We start from the raw sequence: 22,210 nt of genomic DNA, 5'->3' as shown, positions 1-22,210 counted from the left end.
GAATCCAGCAAGCTGATTATATCCAGGTCCATACACATGAAATATTTGGCTGAAATACTGACATGTCACATCCATTACAGCTATAAAACCTAACTGCTTTTCCTGCTTTGTTAAAAAAAAACAAGCTGATCACACTCACAGCACAACTTAAAACAAGCTTTTTGTTGATCCAAATCTTTATAGCCACCGATTTAAATATGTAAAGCCTTCCAACGAACCCATTTGATGAATTCTTCCTGGCATACGTCTTTTTTTGCTCAGTCTCACGTGACCTTTGACCCGCCACTATATAAAATGCGTGAAGGGATGGTGACAGCTCTGTGATGGGAAACTCATGGCCTCTCATTATTAGCTCAAGTCTGCCTGTGACCCTGCAAGTGTCACCGTACCTAATGACTGCGCGCACACGTATATTCACCCTCGCGAACGGCAGATTTGTCACTTCGTTTTACTCCGATTACCGGCGTGAGTGAGGGCCAGGTGAGAGGAGAGGTGCTGATTGGGCGGAATCAGGACGGGGCTGTCTGAAACGCATAGAAACAGAAACGCAGACCCGGAGACGGCTAGGCAAACGAGGGGGTGCTGTGGAGAAAGACGAAGAGGAAGGATTGGGGGGGGTTACACGGGCGTCCCTAGATTCATGGCTTTGACATCTGCGTCCTTCTCAACTCGCTGCTCACAGCCCGTTTGTCATGCCCCCCCTCCCCTCCCCTCCCCATGCCTCCCACCCTCTTCTCTTGTGCTCTCTCTCCATCTCCCCCCATTGGTTGGCTGTTAAAGAAGGAAAGTGTGGGAGGGGGCATGGGACAAAACGGATCCCTTTTCCCTGGACGCTGTGCTGTGCCAGGCAAGCGGGGACACATTTAGGATGAAGGGGAGGTTAATGTAGTGGGGAGAATGAGGGAGCTGCTGTAACTCTCTTCTAATGTAGCTTAAACACACATACAGCAGCAGTGCTGCAGGGCCGGACTAATAACTCAGCTCAGCCATGTGCAAACACACTAACAACAGTGCAAACCTAAACATAACCTTAAGAATATAAATCTGTAGAGCTGACGGAAAAATAACTTTTTTCAGTGTATTGAGCAAGACTCTTGAAACTTGACATTTGTCATTCATTGCATTGAGGTACAGTCTGGTTTTAATGAAAGTAAACAACTTCTTTGTAGATTTGCACAAATGCTAAATTGGGCAAGTTTTCCTACACAAAAATAACACACACGAGGCTCCTATCGTACAGCTGGCTGCTGTAATTATTGTCACAAATAACATGCAACAATGTGATTGACCTGTCTCCATGTAATTGTGAGATGAGATGTAATTTTGTTGTACATGGAAATGAAATGTACTTGAGAATTAACTGAAAAACAACCTATATGAAAAATGTGGATTCATATCATTTTTGTCATCATGGGAACAGCAGCATGTTGTATTTATTCAACTTGGAAGTGTTGCCAGATATTTTACCTGCTTTTGAGTGTTTTCACCATCAGGGTTAAAGGCTCATGTCGAACCATACGGTATCCTCTGACCTGTGACTTCTTGCCCTCCTCAAGTTACACTTTCGCCTGTCCAATTTCCCTCACCCACCGATCCATCTCGATAGCTGCTCCCATTCTGGCTGTCCATTTGTGCGTGTGTGTGTGTAAGTGTGACCTCTTTCTTATGTCCCAAGGAGCCACTAAAGGCAGCGTGGTGGAACAGTTCTTTAGCTGGGTTACACTGGGCACAAGTCATTAAATCTGGACTGTGGCAGGGATGGGCCGACCCAAGAGAAACATCTATCCATGTGTGTCAAGCCGCAGTCTGAGTGCACTACTGGATTTATCCCATTAAAACAATTATTAACAAAATTACTTTTACATGTTTAGGCTGAGATGCTACTGTGACAAAGAAAAAAAAAAAAAAAAGAAAGTCAGACCCTAAACTGTGCATGAGTCAAAGGAGCCAGAGTTGCTCAAACCAATTCAATAGGATTTTAAATGTATAAAGTGATATTTACAAATAATTCCATAGTCTGTATTTGTGAACGTGTCAAATAAATCTATATGAAATATTCCCTTTTGTGCAGAAAAGATCGGTAAATAAATAAATAAATAGGAAAAATAAGTTCTTTGCGTACGGATATGAACCAGAAAATTTTGTGTAAAACTATATGATAAATAAGATTCTGACCCTGTCCTTACACCTGAATCTAACAAGACAATCCAATATCTGTGCATTCAGGCAGGAAACACAGGAAAATTATTCCAGTGATTCCCAAAGGTGTTAACCACTAAAGACCGTGATCAAAATCTGCTACATGACAAATTAAATGGAACATCTGACCACTGCATGGCTGCACTCTTCAGCAGCATGTGAAATATAATATACAGAGTAAGAAAATATATTAAATAAAACACAACACCTCAGTTTTGTAGGGAGAAAAAAGGACAAATATGTGGTTTACCTGAGCCACCGTCAGCCAAGTAGAGGTCTCTTGCATACAGAACGGAGTCAAACATGGATTCAAACAGCAAGAAGTAACCCTGGGAGGAAACAAATACACATTATTTTCACAAGATTGTATTAAAAAAAAGTGTATGGACTAAAGATAAACAAAGCTTTTCATTCAGACTTCATCAGACCTCATCTTGTACCCTTAACAATTCAAGCCGCGTCAGATGTGACGATGTGCCACAAAAAGACTTGCTGGACAATTTATTTTTATTGTTTTAATTCAGTGTCACAACAGCGAAAATCCAAATTAGCGGCGACTGTGGATCAAGTGATGCGCCCACGTGATCTGCCACCACCCAGGATCCGGAGGTTTGACCCTGGGCTGACCTCGTGTTCTGCTCCAGTGCGCGGCACATTAACCGTGGCATTATTCCATTAATGCTGAAATTGAGTTTTGTCCACATCTTGTTGGCTTCGCCCTGAATGGCAGATACTGCTGACAAAGGTTTTTTTTTTTTTCCAACCTGCTTCTCCACCGACAAGAGGCGCAACTGATCAGAAAAGCACGTGCTGCAACGCTGGCCCCTTCGATACGTTATTTTGTGAGTGCAAAATTCCAGCGAGTTCAAGGGAGGGCACGTTCCCATCTGGGACGCAGCGGTGGAGCATAATCAGTACACGCACGTTCTACTGTAACTGATGACCCATATCTGTCCTTTGCAAGCTGTGACAGAGAGGAGTGACTCCTTCAGCGATGAAAGCACCCCCCTCTTGCTTTCAGATCTTTGTTTCAGGGTAAACAACGGGGTACAACGAAAAAAACTATTGAAAACTCAAACCCCCTTCTGTTTTCAGTCTGGACACCAAGTTTATTTGCTCACTGTAAATGTACAAAGGATTGCTTTCCCAAGTTAGATTTGATGGCATTTCTTCACTGGTTTATAGCAGAACTATAACACAAGCGTGAACGCCTAGCATTTATCAGGGCATGGCATAAGATTAATAAGATAACATCAAGGTTTACAAGTGCCACTGTGGTGCCTTTTAACTTCTGTGAAGTTTAATATTGGAGAAGCGGTTCGCTAACTCTATATTAAGGAGCTGGACCCATCCAAGCAAGATGTACACAGCTCTGTACTTTCTCAGTGGAGGGAGGAAAAAAAAAAAAAAAAGGACATGGAGAGGTGAGGGCCAGGACAAGAGAGGAGAGTATGATTAAAGACAAAGTGGAGAGGAGGAAGAGCGAGACAGAGTGATATTGAAGGAATGCAGCGGGCAGCAGAATAGTAACTCACTGAGATAAGAGCCTTATTATTCAAATAAAGACAACCTTATACCGGAGGGAGGAGAGGCGAGCAAGACAAACAGGGGGAAGAGCTCTGATTTATAACCCCGAGTCCAAAATCGTCACCATCTCTGTCATGAGCCTGAGCTGATAATAATGACAGCGATGAGGCCGATATAACCGTCTCCCTCCTCCGCAAGGTGATAAAGGGAAACATCCTCCGTGTTTATCAACACCGGACTGGCCTCAAACCAGAGTCCGGCCCGCGGGTCGTCTGCTGCTGACTGCTGCGGTCCAGTCGATGTCCTTAGCAACGGAGCGGGTCGCTTTTAAAACCCTCACACAGAGTACACCGCTCTCGTAATTTAGAGCCCAATTTCACGGGATACTGCTTCACTTGAAGGAAAGAGGATATAAGAGAGAGATGCCTGAAAGCAGAGTCACACACCTTACTTTGATCGTCAACAATATTCGAGGATTACAAATCCCTGGACTGCCTTGCATGTCACCCACGCATCCCCCTCCCCCACCATCCTCCTTATTTATACATCTGCAATGTTAATTACTAAAAACATTGCAAACACTGATCCACTTGCAGGATTGCAGGGTGTGCAGAGGACTGGAACTAAAGCATTATTGAGTCCGACTTTGTACGAGTCCGATTACCTCTGACAAGAAAACATCCAAATGGAAAAAAACAAAAACAAGCCATCGGTGGACGTGGCTTCTCTCCTGAGGGATGCAGGTAATTCAGTCAGTCATCAGTAGGGTTGGAACAGAAGTTGAGGCCTGCAGAAATGCAGCAGAACAGTGTGGCGAAGTGGTTTACGATTCAGGTTCGCTTTATAGAAAACCTTGGACTCTGGTAGCAGCGCGTACAGTGGGTCTATACAAAGTTTTAGATAATGAAAAGATCTGTCACCACACCGAGTTCCTGCACAGGGGACATCAACGGTAATGAACAGCAGCCAATGGTACGACAAGGAGCATTACTTTTAGTGTACCATCTCTTCGGCGGGCAATTTTCTGACTGAAGGCAGGTTTGTTACAGGGTGTGTAAGTTTGCAGACGACGCAGTCATTAATGAAAAACATGAGAGCTTCAACAACTGGGTCTGTTACATCATAAATGATTACCATACTGATTAATATCACTGATAAATGTTCAAAAAATATTAATTAAAGCCATCCAACTGCTGCCCCAGCTTGATGTCTCCTACTACTCTTTATTCTGTAAGCTAGGTGAAAAAGGTTGTGACTGCTTTGGCAAGGCATCAGGCATAACATTATGACCACTGGCAGGAGAATGGTCACAATTCAATGTTCCGCTGGAAAACGTTCTGATCTGGCATTCGCGTGGATGCGACTTGGATGTATCAACACCTACCAACAACAATCTGCTGCCAGACTCTACAGCACATCCTCAGATGACCCATGTCCATTCTCTGTTTAGGAGGCACACTATATTAGCCAGGTGGTCATAATGTTACGTCTGGTATAGATAAATTTAATATGACTTTATCTACAAATATAAAAAAAATCAAATAATTGGCGCATTTAAAGTTATACTTTACAGGCTAAATCACATGTCCGTTATCTTGACTCATGTTGTCGATGTTCTGGTTGATCAATACTGGTGATTCGCAGCACTGTGATCCACTTCATGTGTCGAAAACTGAACAAATACGACTTTATCTTGCTCACTTTCCCTTTCCCCCCCCCCACTTCTAAAACAAGATTAAATCTCAACAGCAAACTGATGGACAAACTTTTTTTGATACCATTTCCACAAATCGATCCGTCCATCTAACGGGCTCCGTGACGGGGACTGGCAAGAGTGAGGAAACGGCTCCCTTCACTGTCAGACAGCGAGGCTGCTGGGACGTGCTGCAGTATAGTCACTGTGCATTTCCATAAAAGAGCCTAATGAAAACCTAATGAGAATGGGCTGGAGCAGCTTATACACATTAACAGAATTAGCATATAAAACACATTCCCCTGAGTGGGCTAACAGTCACATACACATCTACAAAAGGCAAAGACAAAAAACACTCTTTCACATCTGCGTGACTTTTGCGGGTTTTTGTCTAAGACTTTTAGCTGTTATAAAGCTACTCGCAACTCCGCGGTGAAAACTTTTAGAATTACAGTTGTGAAGCTCTTTCATTTTAGTTGCTGCAGGCGGAGCGGAAAGATGTACAGATCTTTGCGTCCATCACGCCGTGGGAGACTGTCAATTATAGGTACCAAGAGACATTTTGGTACAAAATCTGCATCAGCGGTTTACACCTCCGCCCTCCAGTGCCTCCTCCCTCCATCTCCTCCTGCATTCAACACACGCCTTCCTCAATTACTGCAGAGCATCATCACTTCTGGTCCCTGGGGGGTTGGGGGGGGCCGAGGCAAAATAAAGGAGATGGTGTGCACGCATGAATGTGCGTGCTTTTGGATGGGCGTGTGCGGGGAGGGTAGTTCCACGCCTCACCGAACACGGAAGGCGGCACTTCTACGTCGACGAGCCTCTTTCATTCTAGTGTATGGTCGGGAAGTTAGCATAAACATATCACGCAATCGATTCTGGTGTGTTGATGCTTGGCGAGTGTACAGGTTCTGGTATCAGTATAATTTCAATGCAAATGAGAGATGGAGGTGAAAGATAGTGTAACAAAGTAATTTGCAGTATAGATACAAGGTTATTAGAAGCGGTGGGTTCACAGAAATCAATTATTAGGTTTGGAGGAGAAGAAAGAAATTCCCGCTAAGTACGTGTGTGATTTTAAGATACGATAAATGTATGTGTTTTTATGTATGTTAGGTTTTATAGGCAGCTGGTGTTTACAGTCATGTCACGGTGCAATAATCTGTTATTTCACTTACCAACATTTGGCTTTGGATTTTTATAAAGACACCTCTGAAAACCATTTGGTTTTAAGATCTAAATCAGATGGATAAAATAGAATAATATTTGCCTTTGTGGATCTTTGTGTAAAAAGCGCAAATAAAGTTATAGCTGTGAAATCACACATTTGAATGAACTCATATTTGGCAGTGCCTAAGCCTTCGCGGGACGTTATAAAATTCATCATTTTTAGGGAACAAAGACGCCATTTCTCTCCACAAAAACAATGTCAACTGAGCGATACGGGATGATGGCTTTGAGTTTATGAGATTGTCCATTTTCAAGAATACATCAGGTCGTCCGGTTGATGTTCTGCATAAAGCAGTTCTCAAATCACAGAGTAGCGACACCCTTCCCAGATGAGACAAATGCACTATTGCATTTTATATACATGCAGAACCTGTACTGCAGAGAGTTTATATATCAACCTGCCTATATGGCCATATGTTTACATCTCACTAGGTGCACAATGGGGAAAAACAGAATCACATACAAAATTGGGTAGTGTACTAAAATGCAACGCAAGCACATCTATCCGAATTGCTGGGAATACACATTTATTAAAGTACAAACGTCCTAAGAGAGACACAGGAAGGAAACATTTTTCAAGAATAATAATAATAATGATAACATGTGAGTGAATCAAAGTTTTAAAGGAGAAAATCCTTATGTCATATGGAAATTGATTCTCATACGAGTTTGTACCGTTAAAAACTTGGATTCAAAAAGCAAAAATACCCGGTGTTCCAAAAGGTGTTTAAAATGTTTTGCCCTCATCTGAGTGGCTTCATTAGTTCTGCGGGACTGGTGGGACGTTGAGGTTTAAATAGGAAACTCTGTGGGTGTTTCCAGGAACCAGAAACTGGTGCAACTAATTACATACACGACCTGGATGACGGAGAACCTTCACAGACAAAAATACCTCTTGTACTGAACCATTTATTTCTAAAAATGCATCAACGTGGATGTCCTGTTTTATGCAACCACAAAATGGTCCAAGTTCTTTATGAATTAGCACATTTACTATAATACACATTAACCTGTGCTCAATTCCACACACACACACCTAAAAAGTGGCATCTGGCTGAGAACCCCTTCCTTCCTGGACTATTTGAAGGTCTTGGAGAAGTACGGCCAATAAATCCTCATTAGAGCACGGACACACCTGTGGTACTGTCGCTGCTTGGGTGTTTACGCACGCATCTATTTCGCTGCATCTGATCTCGGCCAGTGTGTGCTTTTGTGTCCGTGTGTGTCTGTGATTGACAGTCGGTCGGACCGAAGGACAGGATGACTGATCACTACCACCCTCTTCTTGGACAGGTGAGGCTCCCAGCACTGATAATGAGGCTAAAAAGGAAGGGCTGCCATTAATTTGACTTCACACCTCGACCGCACACAATGACTCAGGCTAGGCGACTTTTTGCAGACTTATGTATACTCGCTTGATAATAATAATATAGCATCCATAAAGGTTATGGTATTCAGTATTTGTTTAGCTGTAGCTGACAGAGCTGTTGCTTTTTCATTCTTGAGGTTGTGGTTTGTAGTATTTATATTATAGATTTCAGTCTGAAGGCCAGGCTAAATATCAGAAACACTAATGTTTAATTTAATCCAAAGTACCCATACAGGTGAATTACCATCTTTCTGAAGCAGTATCAACATAAAGTGAAGGTGCAAGACTGAGTATGTATGTCTATTTGTGCTAGTGACACTGGTTTGTAGTTAGACAACATTTGTCTCAAGGTAAAAACATAAAATCAGCAGAAAGTTTAACAGGACTCTGAGGCTTCTCTTGTTCAGGGTTGTTCTAATGAAACCGAGTGAAAACATTTTGGTATTCTGGGAGAGTTTCTCCAAGGTGAATTACCACATACCCCAAAAAGCTCATTATTTAGGGACACTGGCCTTCGCCACTGCACACAAACCATTATCATAAAAACTATATATTATATAGGTTCCACCGTAAGACAATATTTGACAGTATATTTACACTGAGCTTCTATGATTGTTTTTTTTTTGTTTTTTTAATCATCAGTGAAGATAGTGTCACACTTTGATCAAATACTTGACCCAGCTTGGTTTCTTTAGGTGGTTTGGTTGGTGGACTGATAGGAAACCTTATCCATCTAAAGACAAACTAAGAGGGTATGCGTACAGGCTTTTAGAAACTGACTTTCTGACATTCATACCCACTTCCTGCTGTGATTTATTCTACCAGAGGGGGGAAAAAACTCAATGAAAAAGGTTTACTCCACCACTCTAAAGCCAAAACTCCTTCTGATAGGGCCAGTCTGTTCTAATTAAGGTGGGCACATGAGGAATTTCTATTTTCACTGGCCTATTGGTGGCACTAATAAACTACGACAAAAAGGAGAGAAACAGCCCCTGAAACTGCTTTTATTTGTTGAAGAACTATTTTTGAAACCATTTCACATGTGCCACCCATCCTAGTGCAACCCTACGGATGTCTTCCTGGAGATATAAGAAAGTAAAGTGCTTTATATTACACATGACTCCCTTTTTAAATTCTACTCAACTCTTACTCTAAACACAACAACGCAATTCATGTCCATGATTTTTTTTTCTTTGGGTGTAGAAACAAGTTTTGTGCAACAGGAAGTGGCCACTTTAAGTCATTTAGGGACAGCTAACAGAGACCTTCAGTGTCCTAGGAGTAAATGAAACAAAACTGCAGCTTTCCTGGAGTGTTGAAACAAGCATCTTGAAAATGTGAAAATGCATATGCTAATCAGATGACGCGCATCAACTTGCAATGCAGCACATAAAGATATATGGAACGCACTGCAGAAACCTTTCACGCTGTGTAAACTTGGATCAGTCATTACAGTTGCTTCATCCATCCATCTATCTAAATATAAAAGATTATATGGCATCAAAGCAAAAAGTTTTTCTCGTTTGTGGTTTGTCATTAATATGGAACGTTCAATGCTTATTATCAGACACTAGGATTATGTAGCAAAAGTTTTACTCTTTAGTTTTACTCTCCTCTGTCAGTCTATTCTCCAGTCAGTGTTTGTACGTCCAGCTCCTTGTCACATCATCTGTGATTGATCTCGGGGTGACAAACTTTATTCAGCCTTAGGGGAACTCTTTCCCTCCTCCCCGGTCTCCTATCTGCTCTGAACTGTTTGTTTTTTTTGGCGTGCTGGAAGAGAGGACCGATCAATGTTGTGAATTATGAAATGACAGCGGTGCCGCTGAAGGCAGTCTCTCAAACGCTGCCACAGTAGACAGACACTCATTTGGCCCCTTCTCCACCACCGCACCACATCTACACCACATTCATCGCTCATCTCTGTCTATTAGCCCTGCAAGCACAGTCCGTCTGTTCAGTTCAGCAACTCGGAAAGCTGGACTTCAGCGACACAATCATTTGTTTCATTTCAGGCCTAACACTCAGCTAAATTCATTTTAAACACAGCCAGCTATTGGCATATGGTATGAGTTTTGATTGTTTGTCATTTGACTTGTTTTTTTGGAAATAATTTTGGATACAAATAAATGACTGAGTGGTTACACAAATGCATCATGTGTGCAAATATGTATTCATAATTACATAATAAGTGCATCTACTGCAATGTGAGAAACTAAAAAAGCACCTGCTGTGTGTTGAATTTAATAAGATGTTACCTGCACTACAGAGTTGGACAAGAAGTTCAGTCAACTCAGTCAATTGAGTTCGTGAAACTTCCATTAATTCTCTTGCTGAGCTAAAGATGTGCATGGGAACCTACACTCTTTTGATGCGTGTAGGTTCACATTTTCTGCATCTTTTTGTCTTCCTGAAGACTCTGAACTGAAAACACACCCGGAATTTAGCATCATTTATAAACTATTGGTAAGGGAAACCATCTTTAAAGGTACTCAAATAAGACTTGCCAGATAAAATACATGTTAGTGAGTTTATAGACCATTTAAATATTTTAGGCATTCAATCTACACTCTCTCTGACATTGATATATTTTCAAAGTGACACAGATCTGTCATAGTTTGTGTTTTGCCTTTTTTCTCCAGAGAATTACGGTTTTTTTTGCATCAATAAACCCAAGAATCTTTCTTGATCCAGAGAGGATCTGAAGGCCTATAAGTGTACAGTTCTTAGATTATTACACTGATCAGTGGCCACAGAGAGAGAGAGACCTGTACCTTCAACCTCAATTTATTGGCATGTGGCTCATTCAAAGGAACTCGGTTTTTAGTTCTTGTCTTAGAAATTATTATTTAATCAACCTCATATTCCTACAAACCCCAAGAAAGAAAATTAGGCATGTTGCTTCTCTGCACAAATGAGCCGCTGGTTGTTAATCTATTCTTAGTCACAGAATTCCCTCCTGTGCAACCCTGTCATTGCTTCGACCCAATTTATCCATTCTCTGTTGAAGGACTCCCGGTCTGTGTGTGTAAAGTGTGTCTGCAGGAGTGAGCGCCGTCCGAGCCACTCATCGCAGCCGTGTTAGATAAAGGTATTAAATCCTTAAAGTTGTAAAGAAGAAAGATTTGATTGGGGTATCCTTAATTTGCCAAGTTAAAACAGCATGTCCAGATATGATGTGGGGAGGAGATGTACAAGCTGAGTGGGAAACTGAAGTGACATTAAAGTGATTAAAAACTTAGTTCTAGCTGATTTGGCAAAATATGTAGTTAGTGATGGTAAGTGTGGCTCAATAGTGCATGTCAAAAGAGGCAGAAAGACTCAGCATATCCAAATACAAGAGACAAGCAGCTGGTATTTACTTAAAGAGCAGCCAAAGAAACTTACACTGTTTTAATACATACTAGTACTCAGTAATTGGACAGATGGGAATAGGATAATAAAAGTGGAATAAGTCTTAGTTTGTTGAATTCAGTCTGCAGATCTTCTTCCAAATTGCTCACTTTGTATAAGAGATCACTTTTGCGTTGCAGTTTACAATTTGCATTTGGGCTTACCGGCTATACCTAAATAAAATAAAAATACTACTAATATTTACTTAGTACTTAGTTTCAAAACTAATAAAATGACTGCAGTAGAAACTTCAACAAGAAAGTCAAAAATGTGACTTTAAAAAATAAATAAACTAAATCACTGCACCAGTGATTATGTGATATATTTTGAAAAAGACCACTGTGAGAAATGTCTGGCAGCGCTGTCCTGATGAGAAGTGACTGGAGAATTCTTAGATTTATTAGCGATCTGTGAGCCAGTGTCATCAGAGATTACGCCCCCTATCCTTCACCGTTCCACCGGCACGTCAGCCGCCGAATTTCAATTTAACCGGCGAGAGGAGGGGAAGGCTCCGACTGGCGACCCTAGCTCGTGACCCTGGGGTTTCACGATGGATGGGGGAGGTGACGAGGGGGGGGTGCTCATGAATTAGGGATGACTTCAGCCGTGCGTTCAACTTTGGCCGTCCCGCCTGTACCGTCGCAGAGAATCTTGCTGATAAATGGACATCAAAGGGAAGGAAGACTGCTCTTCCTGGTTAGATATTCAGAGGAGCTCACGGTCGAGCTTAGCCACGTTTAAGCCATGTTTAAAACATGCGTCACTCCTGCTCGTACTTTGGATTCTGCATGCTTATTTATGGATGGTAAAGGACCCAGAACAGTGATGCCTTTTTTTGTTTGCTACTGTATATTGGATCCTCGTTGTAGGAAAGGTAAATGCATAAGTTGCATGTTTGGCTGAGATGGCGCAGCAGTTTTTGTAAAGACTTCATGGAGCTGATTTTGAAGACTGGTCCGTTTAAAGTTGTCAAACAGCTACAGTATGGACAGGTATGTGTAAATATGTACTGACCATCCATTCCGAGATGATGATGTCCACCTTCTCCACAGGAAGCTTGATGTCTTCTATGCGGCCTTTTATTAGAGTGATCTTGTCCTCGAGCTGGTTCGACCTGTGGCGAAAAACACTTCAGAATGTGCCCAATACCTAGTAACTTCACAAAACATTCCACAAACCACCCTGAAGTATCTCTGTTCTGACCCATAACTGTTCAAATTTTGCGCAAAAAAAACACAAACAAAATTAAACCGTTTGGTCAACTGCTAAGATTTTACCATAATGAATTTAATATTCAAAGGTTGTTAAATCTGAGGTGTCAGGTGCAGTTTGTCACAATGTTACATCTACCCAAGTGCACACAGATTCACATACCAGTGTGAATGTAACTTGGAGCAGCGGTGTCTTGCCCATACCAAGGACACTTCAGCATGCGGTCCACTGTGAAACTGTGACATGTGGTCCATGCACTGCTAACTCTGGTCCATCCGCTCATTCATTCTCATTCGATGCTCACAATGAGCATTAAAGTCCAGACTGATTTGTTAATTGCAGCATTCGCATTTAGACTAGGATTACACTAATGAATGTAACAGTCCAGTGAGAATAAAAATGCCTCACCGCAATCGGATGGAATTTTCAACCGAAAATTGTTTTGCAGCCTGTACGAATTTGATTTTGCTTTGTGTTTCCAAATGTTGTGCTGATGCAGACATCGCCACAATGAACTTACCAAATATGTCCAATTAGTGTTATCTGACGGTCTTACAACTCCATATTTACTCCTCCTGGTTTGATTATAATAAAAAGACAGACTAAACATGCACCAGTATATAGTTATTTCCTCCCCTCAGTTCTGATCATATGTACTGAACCCTAAGCCAATACTCGTTCAATATTAAGCTATCCCTTATCCCCTTTACTTAAATATGTTGAATTCATGATAATGTGCATTTAAAGAAATTTAAAGTTGTGGGAGGAAATTAAAAAAAAATATATATATATATATAAAAAAATGTCAAGTCAATCAAAGATTTTGGTCAGACCTGCAGTGCCTCTGTACAGTATATATCTAGATGTGAACCCAAGCAATTATTCTCCTGTGTTTTCTAGCAATTTCCAAACTTGTCCAGATCTGTAAGTGGGTATTTTCTCTGCTCCATGTATTTCCAGTCTCTCAAGACACATCTAAGGTTGTGAATAGGAGGAAACTGTAATTGCAGGTCCGCAGTGACTAAGGCTCAGGTAGAGACTGTAAGAGATCGGCGCGGCTGTTTTAAATGATCCTTCCTTTCAGACCATCCAGTTTGGGTATCAATCTCTGTGAATATTCCATTATCATGACAGCTAATGTTACAGAGGACAGAACAATTACTCACAGCGGCCCAGAGAGCATTTCTGTAGCAGCGATCCTTATCTTGAACTGTCTCTCGCCTCTCAGCTGCTCCTCTAGCGCTGCTATCACCTCCTCCCAGAGTCCGACACCCACCCCGCGCCCCTCACCTACCCCACCTTTCACGAGAGGGAAACACTGTAATCTCATTATTGGGGTAATTTAGAGGACAATGTCAAGACTCTTGGGAGAGAGTCGCTATCTGTGAAGCCTTTGTAGGCGTGTGTGTGTATGTGTGAAAGGGAGAAAATGGTTGTACAGACGCCAGTGAGCACAAATAATTGTTGTTTGGTAATACGAAATATATGATTTGTCATGCAACCCGGCCGCCACATATATCTGCAACCAATATAGCTGCCAAAATATTGTGCGTTTTTGGCACACACATCCATAAAGTAATATTGCGTGTCTTAAGTTATTAGCATTAAAAGCTAAATTCCATTCATCTACAAAGAAATTGTATTTTTCCCCCACTTTATTGTCACAATGCATCGCATAATCCATCAATTACAACCATTAAAAAAAAAAAAAGGATTTAGACAATATCCATTAAGGACGTGACTGTGAAGGAAGGAAGTTACACCGAGCTTTTCATTTAAACTTTGGTGACAGAATGGAGACAGGAGATGGATGCTCCTGCCCAACCAACAGGAGCCGCTTTAATTACAGTCCTGATATTAACACCGAGAGGAAGTGACGGACACGCAGAAGTCGGCTGAACGTGCGCACACACGCATACAAAGAGGAATGAAAGCTTTACCGTACAACACAAACAAACGGTGGATTTAAACAGGACCCGTCGGTGGAGTCTGTGTGTGGGTTTCTGCATGCGTTCAAGTATGTAAAGGATGTAAAGGGGGAGGAAGGGGAGGAGGAGGAGTGTGTTTAGTTGAATCTTCATCGCTGGCGAACTTGTGCGACGCAGCCTGCATGCCAACACACACTCCAACAGTGAGCCAGTGGGCTGTAAAATTAAAACGTCCTATTCCTTCAGCAAACCCTGTTGTTTTGCTTATACGACACTTTTTTTTTTTTTTTTTTTTTTTTTTTTTACATAACGGTAATAATAGCCATCATAATGGACCCTAACTCAAAAATGCATTTAAGAGGCAGGGGTGTGATAGTGGATGCAGGCAGACGTGGGGACACCAGAGGCTCTTGTGGAGGTAAATGGACTCCACTGTGGAGAACCAGCTGCCGGAAAACTGGAAACGCACGGGATCTGAAATTGGACTGGGGGCTGCATTAAAAAGGTATCGATAGGGGGTGACTGCAGACCTCGGGCTGTAGCTGCTGCAGGGGCAAAGAGACGAGGAGTCAGACTGCACGTGTAAATTATGTACATTACGGCCGTGCGACTGACAGCAGCTCGATTGAAGTCAACCAGCTGCAACAAATAAAAAGGTAGCTGGAGGTCACGCAGACCTCTGCTCCCATAATCTTCTGCGGCACACAAAGCGAAAAAAGGCCCATCTACTCTCCCAGCTCTCAGAGGACCCGCATAACCAACCGGCTAAGAGTCATATGACTGATACGGGCGTGGGGACGAATCTGCTACAGAGTTAATGTTGCATTTTAAAAGTGTATTCCTTTGTCGCTGTGAGCACCTCAAATTAAATTCTATTAACTTTCAGTGTGCTGCGGCAAAGGTGAACAGAGACGAGACTGTGGCGCTTGCGTCTCACCTGACTATGTCCATGGCCTGGTAGATGATTTCTGATTGATCGACCGCTATAACCTTTTTGGCCCCGGCTCTTGCGGCAAACATCGACAGTATGCCGGTACCGCAGCCCACATCGAGCACGACCTGCAGGATGGAAAGGAAGGTGGGGGAGAGTGAATAAAGTAAACTGCACAAACTAATTACGTGTAAAAACAACAAGCACCTTAACACGCAAGGAGAAAACAAGTGGGAAATGCTGGCATATTTAGATTAGGGTTTTGATTTTAATTGCACTACAGAATATTTAGATATAAACAAAAGAACTATTGGAAGAGTTGTTTTTTGTACTTACAGTGCAACACTTACAACGACATTTATTGATATCTGCACACAGGCTGCAAGATGAACCAGATGACTCTTTCTGCAGCCTGCTGATGCAGATTTTGTGGAAAAGTTTTGGCCTGACTTTAAGATGTTTAGGAGCGATGTTTGACAATCTTTGCTTTAAGATGTTAAGTATTAAATAAAGATACTTTGCCAACAACATTCAGCCCTGAACATAGCCTGTACTGCATTTAAAAGGGACACTAATACACAAAAGAATGAAGTGAATATATTGTGGAAAGGAGCGCTGAAATCTTGAGCTGGTGATGTGATTTGAGCCTGTACAGAGGGGGGTAGTAGTCGTACTAGCGCACATAAGGCCTTTACATATGTAGAGGGAGCATATGTTGTGTAATAATTTGTTTATTCACAAATAAATGTGTCAAGCTCTGGAAGATCTGTTAATCACAATATCAGTAAAAGTCTTGAGAGACAAACAAAAGTCGAACGAGACTAGCCAACGTGTGAGGGAGCTCCAAAGCATGACAGAAGCTACAACTGAGAGCTGACGTGTGGCAGCATTTTGGATTTAAAAACAGAACCTGAACTGAATCATTCTCTAGTTCTCGGCAGCTGCATCAAACTATGCAGCTTTTTCCTCTCTCGTTTTCGTTGTAGTTGACGTAAACGTTTCCAATCGCTCTATTTCAGGCCACACTTAATTTGTTCATCTTCGCCTCCAACTGGTGCTAGATGACTGCGACGTCGCTGCAGCGACTTTACAACCATCTATACGTAACGCTTTAGTGTCTCTATTTAGGGCTGCTCCCTGTGAGCTCCCCGGCTATCTTTACGGGTTCACAGAGGGTCGCCAACACATCGCTGACACAACAAAACGCGACCCCTCGCGCCGTTCTCCTTTTGAAACGTTCCCCGGCTCCGTTCGCCCCCGTCTGCCGTAGAAGGAGACGCTTCCCTTTCTGCCGGCTGCGTCGCCCTGACAGGGATAATGGACGTTCCCATCAACGCATCCTTGCCTCCCTCCTCTACAGCCTCATCCCCCGCGCTAACCAGCAGCCACCCATATAATGGATGGTCATGATACAGGCCACTGCTTCCTGCAACTAAAGGCGATGGAAAAAGGAGAGGAATGGGCGGCGAGTTGGGAAGGTTTTCGGGGGGGGGGGGTGTTATGGCTTCGGTTGTGGATTGCGTGTCTCTTATCAGTTGTCTGCAGTCGACGTGTGAGCTGCTAATAAAGCTACACTGTGTTTTAAATCAGACACCATCACCTTATTAATGTCTTTTCTGGAAAATGCACATGCCTGTTTCTTTTAATAGGCTTTGCTCTACATTAAACCAGCAAACATTGATGCACACACACACACACACACACACAGGACTGAATGTGTTTGCTTGGCTCACCTTGTCTTTGAACACTTCAGGGTTGCGGTACATGAAGTCCCGGTAGCTCTCCGTGCGCACTTTATCCTGCGGACACAATAATCAAATATGAGAAGCGCACTCCTCACAAACTGCTCCTGAGGAATGAGAGGGTTTGCAGAACTAATCGATTACATTTCATTTTTTCCTTCTACAGCTTGTTCTTCATGTATTAGGATGCACATGTTGCGATACGAACTTGAACTGTACGTTCGCCTTATCGGCCCACTTCTTTCCATACAGACGCAGATAACGGCCGATTCTTGCGAATTTCAGAGCAAATCTGTGTGATAAACACAACCGGAAGAGACTCTGGTATTTTCCTAGCGGCGGCCTGGTCAGGACTCGCTAATTAACCTGCCAATCAAACCTGTTCACAAATCCCAGCGCCGGCTCTCAGGAGGAAAAGAGGCAGAATCTAAAAAAAATTGAGCAAAATGCCTCAGTGTGAGATACAGTAGCAATAAGGAAGAAGCAGGACTTTTGCTTTGTGTTTACGACCGAGTTAACACTTAATCCACGCGTAGTTTCCAATTTGATTAGATTAATTAAGCAAATCGGTAGCAAAGAGCAGCCCTTGCCGTGTGCATATGTTTACGATAAGGTCAAGACTCTGGCAACACTTAGTGTATGTAACAATAAAGTTGTTTCCTATAGTAAAAGTGTGGCTGGAGTCTTGCCCGTCTAATATTCCTTCTCCTCCAAAACCCAAATCATCATTAAAAATATTTCAAACAATAATTATTCAGCTTTAAATGGGACACTAAAACTATCCACTGAGTCCCACACTGATTAAAATCCTCAGGGTATTAGCTCTATGGAGGAGATAAGACAGATTTATTAAAACACTGACCAGACTGCTCACTCTTTAATAATTGCACAAATACTGTCAGTGATAGAATAAAGTCTGGTTCACTTTCACTTTTTTTGCCCCCGCCCCCACACACACTCCATACACAGACTGCATCATAGGTGATGCACTCCACGGCAACCTGTGAAAGAGTTGACCACATTCTACCGCAAAGCCCCCCCAGTCACGTGTTTTTTTTGCCCCTCCTCAGGCTCAGATGGAGTTTATAGCCTGACGCACACGCACGACGCAAAACTTAACAGTGCTTAGCACCAATCAGGAGCGCCAACGGGAATATGTCTAAGCACTGCAGTATGTAGAACAAGAAGGGGGGAGAGCTAAACCGCTACGCCAACACACACACACACACACACACACACACACACACACAGTCTCAGCGTGCTGACACTTCCAGGTTTCAGCCCTTAAGGAGTGTAAAAATGAATTTCCACATTTCAAGCATTCACCATGCAGTGGCAGTGTTTCACATGAAAGCTCAGCACTTATTGCTGATTTGTCACTTTTGAGAAAATGTCTTGTCCTCGCTTGTGCGTAAAGATGATCCGTTTTTTTTTTCTTTTTTCTCCCCGTGCTACGTCAAAATCTTTCAGCCACGATACACGCTGATGAACCCGTCTCTGCTTTGCTGATACTTCTGTGCCGTCGGGAGAAATGACCCAAGAGACTGCAAATGAGACCTGCAGGTCTGGTAAGTGTGTGTGCGTCTGTGTAACTCAGACCTTCAGCATCTCCTCGTGTATGCTGTAATGGCCGTAGGAGCTGAAGTAGGCCTCGTCCTCGTCCTCCCGGAGCTCGGCCACGGCGCCCAGGTTACCACACCGGCTGGTGTCTACGTTCAGCACCAGATCCTGAGCAAGCAGCCTGAAAGAACACCAGACGGAGCAGCGTTTAACTTCTCATATAAGGGCACAGGACAGAAGCAGTGACCAGAAAGCAGAAAGCACACACAGCCTTCGTGCGGGACGAATCAGTAAATGGAGGAGATGGGAGACATTCATCTTTCTAACTCTATTCCACACCCCCCAACCTCACACTTTCTGTAATTTTCCCTTATTGCCTCCCTACATACCCCCCCCTCCTCACGTTAACCTCTATGCTGCAGTGGAATTTTCCCTTCCCTTTCTTTTCTTTTTTTTTTTTATCTTTCCCCTTCCTCCAAACTTCGTCCACAAGGTACTCCAGTTTTTGTTTCTGCAATACTGAGCTCATTGTGTCCCCCTGCTGGCCAAAATAGTGTATTGCAGAAGCAACACACCACATTAGACTGTACAGGACGAGAAAAAAAAACAGGACTGATACAAAACAGACGAGTAAGACAATGCATAAGTTGCTGACTTGAGTTTATGTAGGTCATCCATGGCTCTGGCCAGCGCCTCCTCTGAACTGCGAGCTCTCTCCTCTGCGGCCTGTGCCCTGTGCAGCAGTGCATCCTGGGACTCAGCCGTGGATGAGTGGCATGTTGACGAGCACGGCCCCTCAATGCCACAGAGCTCCTCAGGGTCTGAAAGAAGCACAAAAAGAGACAAACAATTACATAAAATATACATTGGCATTTTAAATGACTGCTGCATGGAAAGATTTCCTTTTAAGGACAACACGGTGAAAAGTGGTATGAAATGCAGTGATTACGTAGAATGGATTTGCCTAGATTATCATTGCATTGCATTGTTTTATTAGATTAATATTATTATTATACTACATAAATATATATATATATAAATTAATCATTTCTGTAACTTACAATATCGAATATATAGGACACAGATGCTTTGTTCAGTGTGTTTGCTTCATTTCTCCCAAAATTTGGTAAAAAAACATCCATTTCCTGTATAGGTGAAGCTCAATTACAGTTTGTTTTATAAATGGATGTTTTGCTGCCAAGTCTCAATTCGCAATATTAAAGTTTTTTTTTTTTTGGCTGAGATTTTTGTTCAGTTAAAACTGAATTGCACAGCTGGTCTGTTTAAACCGTAACTCAGAGGAAACCTACTGATTACAATCACACAACTGGAGCAAATATCAATAACAGCGGCATCACCGGAGAGTCAACGGTTCCGTGATTCAACTCTACAGATGGGGAGCTTCAACAACAAATGAGGCTGGGTAAGAATAAGGCAGCCCTTTTTTTCAGAACAGAAAAATACAATTAAAACACATTAATGTAACTTTCTTGCGAGATTGTTTATGAAATTTCCAGGAGAGAATCAGAATATTAGGATATTTTTTTTAAGCTAAATCTCTGGCTATTTCCATTCAGGTCGACAGGGAACCAAGGTCTGACTACTACTTGATAACAGCACAACAGTGGAGATTTTAGTGGCTTTACTGTCGGAGTTTACAGCCGTGTGAATAGTCACATAGGCAGATTCTCCACTCGGCTGAACATCAATACAATGGGCACAGCCGGATTACGTGACAAATATTATCATTGGAATGCGTATGCCCATAACATGTCAGACAAAAAAACAAATCTAAATGGGACTTCATACACAGTACATGTTATTATTGTTACTCAAACTGTTACTCCAATCAGTAAACAAAAGTTTGCGGAATAAAACTTAAAAGAGCTGCTGTACCTGCTTGTAGCAGTGGGTCATCCTGTAGGACTGGCCGCAGGAAGTCTTCACTCTCCCACGGTAAGGGAACATCTGGTAGCCCCGTCAGACAGGATGCATCACATTTCTATGCACACAAAAAGTAAATGAATTAAACAGAACTTCAGGAACTGTTTGAGCATATCTTGTCTAAGTTAAGTCTCACTTAAAAGACAGACATCACTTACTTTTGACCGTATGAAGTTGATCATTTTTATGTAGCCATAGTCATCTAGATCTGATAATGGAGGGAAGAGTGAGCCAAACGAATTGAACAGAATAATCGTGTTTCCAGTGTTGCAGCTAAAATTGGTATCTACTCACTGTGTTTTCTTATTACGTCTACAAGGTTGACCTGGTGCTCAGCTGTACAGTGCTGCAAAGTCTCAGCTACAGAATTTAGCAACCTAAAAAAAAAAGCACATAGTTATACCTCTTTAATTGAAAATCCCCAATTCCCTTTACATATTTCAAAAAGCAGATTTCTATTTGTTTTTGACAGAAAATACTCATACGGTCCCACATGTAGTGGAAAGGCAACACAGAGAAATCTATCTTGTTGTGACTCTAACAGTTTATCGTACTCATGTTAAGGTGTGCACACAGAACCTAAAAAATTATTTGAAGCAACTGCAGAGGACAGGATTGGATTTTCTGTCCAATAACCAAACACATCAAGATGAAGTCCTGCATGTAACTGCTTTTTACAACAATCGGAACAATAGAAAGAAATTAGTGAGTATGGCATGAACATTTTCATGACAACCAGTCATATTTTTGGTCACAGTTGTATATTTAGGCTATTTAAATTTTTTAAATATACAGCTAAAAAGCTCAGACTGCCCATCTGTATGAAAACGATTTGGCAGTAGGCTACCACCAACTTCTGAGCATTTTATTTCATAACTGGAACAAATGCCATTTTTTTTGTTCTACTACAATGAATCAAAGTCATTTATTCTAGGAAACAACATCAGGTCAATGCTTGATTATCTCACCTGTCACAGAACAGACAGGTAACCGGCTGACTGTCCTCCTCCTCCATCCACTGCCATTGCCTTTCGTCGTCATCAATGTCATCGTCATCACCGTCAGAAAGTTCAGGCATGTCTTCAGCAACTCCGACTGCCGAAATAAAACCTCTCAGTACATCTACATAAAGAGCAAAAACGCCACACAGCTACTCTGGCTGGGTTAAAGTAAGCTAGCAGCAGTCCTAGCATAAACGCTGCAACAGTTAGAGATGGACATAAGGCTACTAACTTATTATTTGACACAAATTAAGTCAACATTCATTGGCCACATATGTTATGGTCAATAGCCACAACACAGAACAAACGTACATATTTTACCTGCTACAATTTTGGAAGTTTCGTTTTGATATTTACAATACTCACGTGGGTCTGTGTATTCTGCCATGATGCCGCCTTGGTTTCAGAGGACTTCCTGGTGACGTTGCGTGACGTAAATAAGGGCCGGCTCTAATCCAGTGAAGTACTGACAAATTAA

The 22,210-nt window shown here is 42.2% G+C and overlaps 1 protein-coding gene across 1 annotated transcript in view; it reads right to left on the bottom strand.

Moving 5' to 3' along the window:
* Positions 1-22,171, bottom strand: part of prmt3 (protein arginine methyltransferase 3) — a 44,266-nt gene extending 22,095 nt beyond the window's left edge. Inside the window, exons 1-11 of the mRNA XM_047581564.1 lie at positions 22,099-22,171; positions 21,700-21,826; positions 21,026-21,108; positions 20,890-20,939; positions 20,684-20,789; positions 19,443-19,608; positions 18,827-18,968; positions 17,219-17,284; positions 15,492-15,613; positions 12,429-12,528; positions 2,450-2,528 (exon numbers count right to left, since the gene is read on the bottom strand). Coding sequence (XP_047437520.1) covers positions 2,450-2,528; positions 12,429-12,528; positions 15,492-15,613; positions 17,219-17,284; positions 18,827-18,968; positions 19,443-19,608; positions 20,684-20,789; positions 20,890-20,939; positions 21,026-21,108; positions 21,700-21,826; positions 22,099-22,120 — 1,063 coding nt within the window. The 5' untranslated portion in view covers positions 22,121-22,171. The remainder of the gene's footprint in view (positions 1-2,449; positions 2,529-12,428; positions 12,529-15,491; positions 15,614-17,218; positions 17,285-18,826; positions 18,969-19,442; positions 19,609-20,683; positions 20,790-20,889; positions 20,940-21,025; positions 21,109-21,699; positions 21,827-22,098) is intronic.
* Positions 22,172-22,210: the final 39 nt, after the last annotated feature.

This window comes from Mugil cephalus, chromosome 3 (assembly GCF_022458985.1).
Source record: "Mugil cephalus isolate CIBA_MC_2020 chromosome 3, CIBA_Mcephalus_1.1, whole genome shotgun sequence".
Lineage (NCBI taxonomy): Eukaryota > Metazoa > Chordata > Actinopteri > Mugiliformes > Mugilidae > Mugil > Mugil cephalus.
The sequence above is the reverse complement of the archived record's forward strand: the minus strand, read 5'-3'. Positions and strand labels throughout refer to the sequence as shown.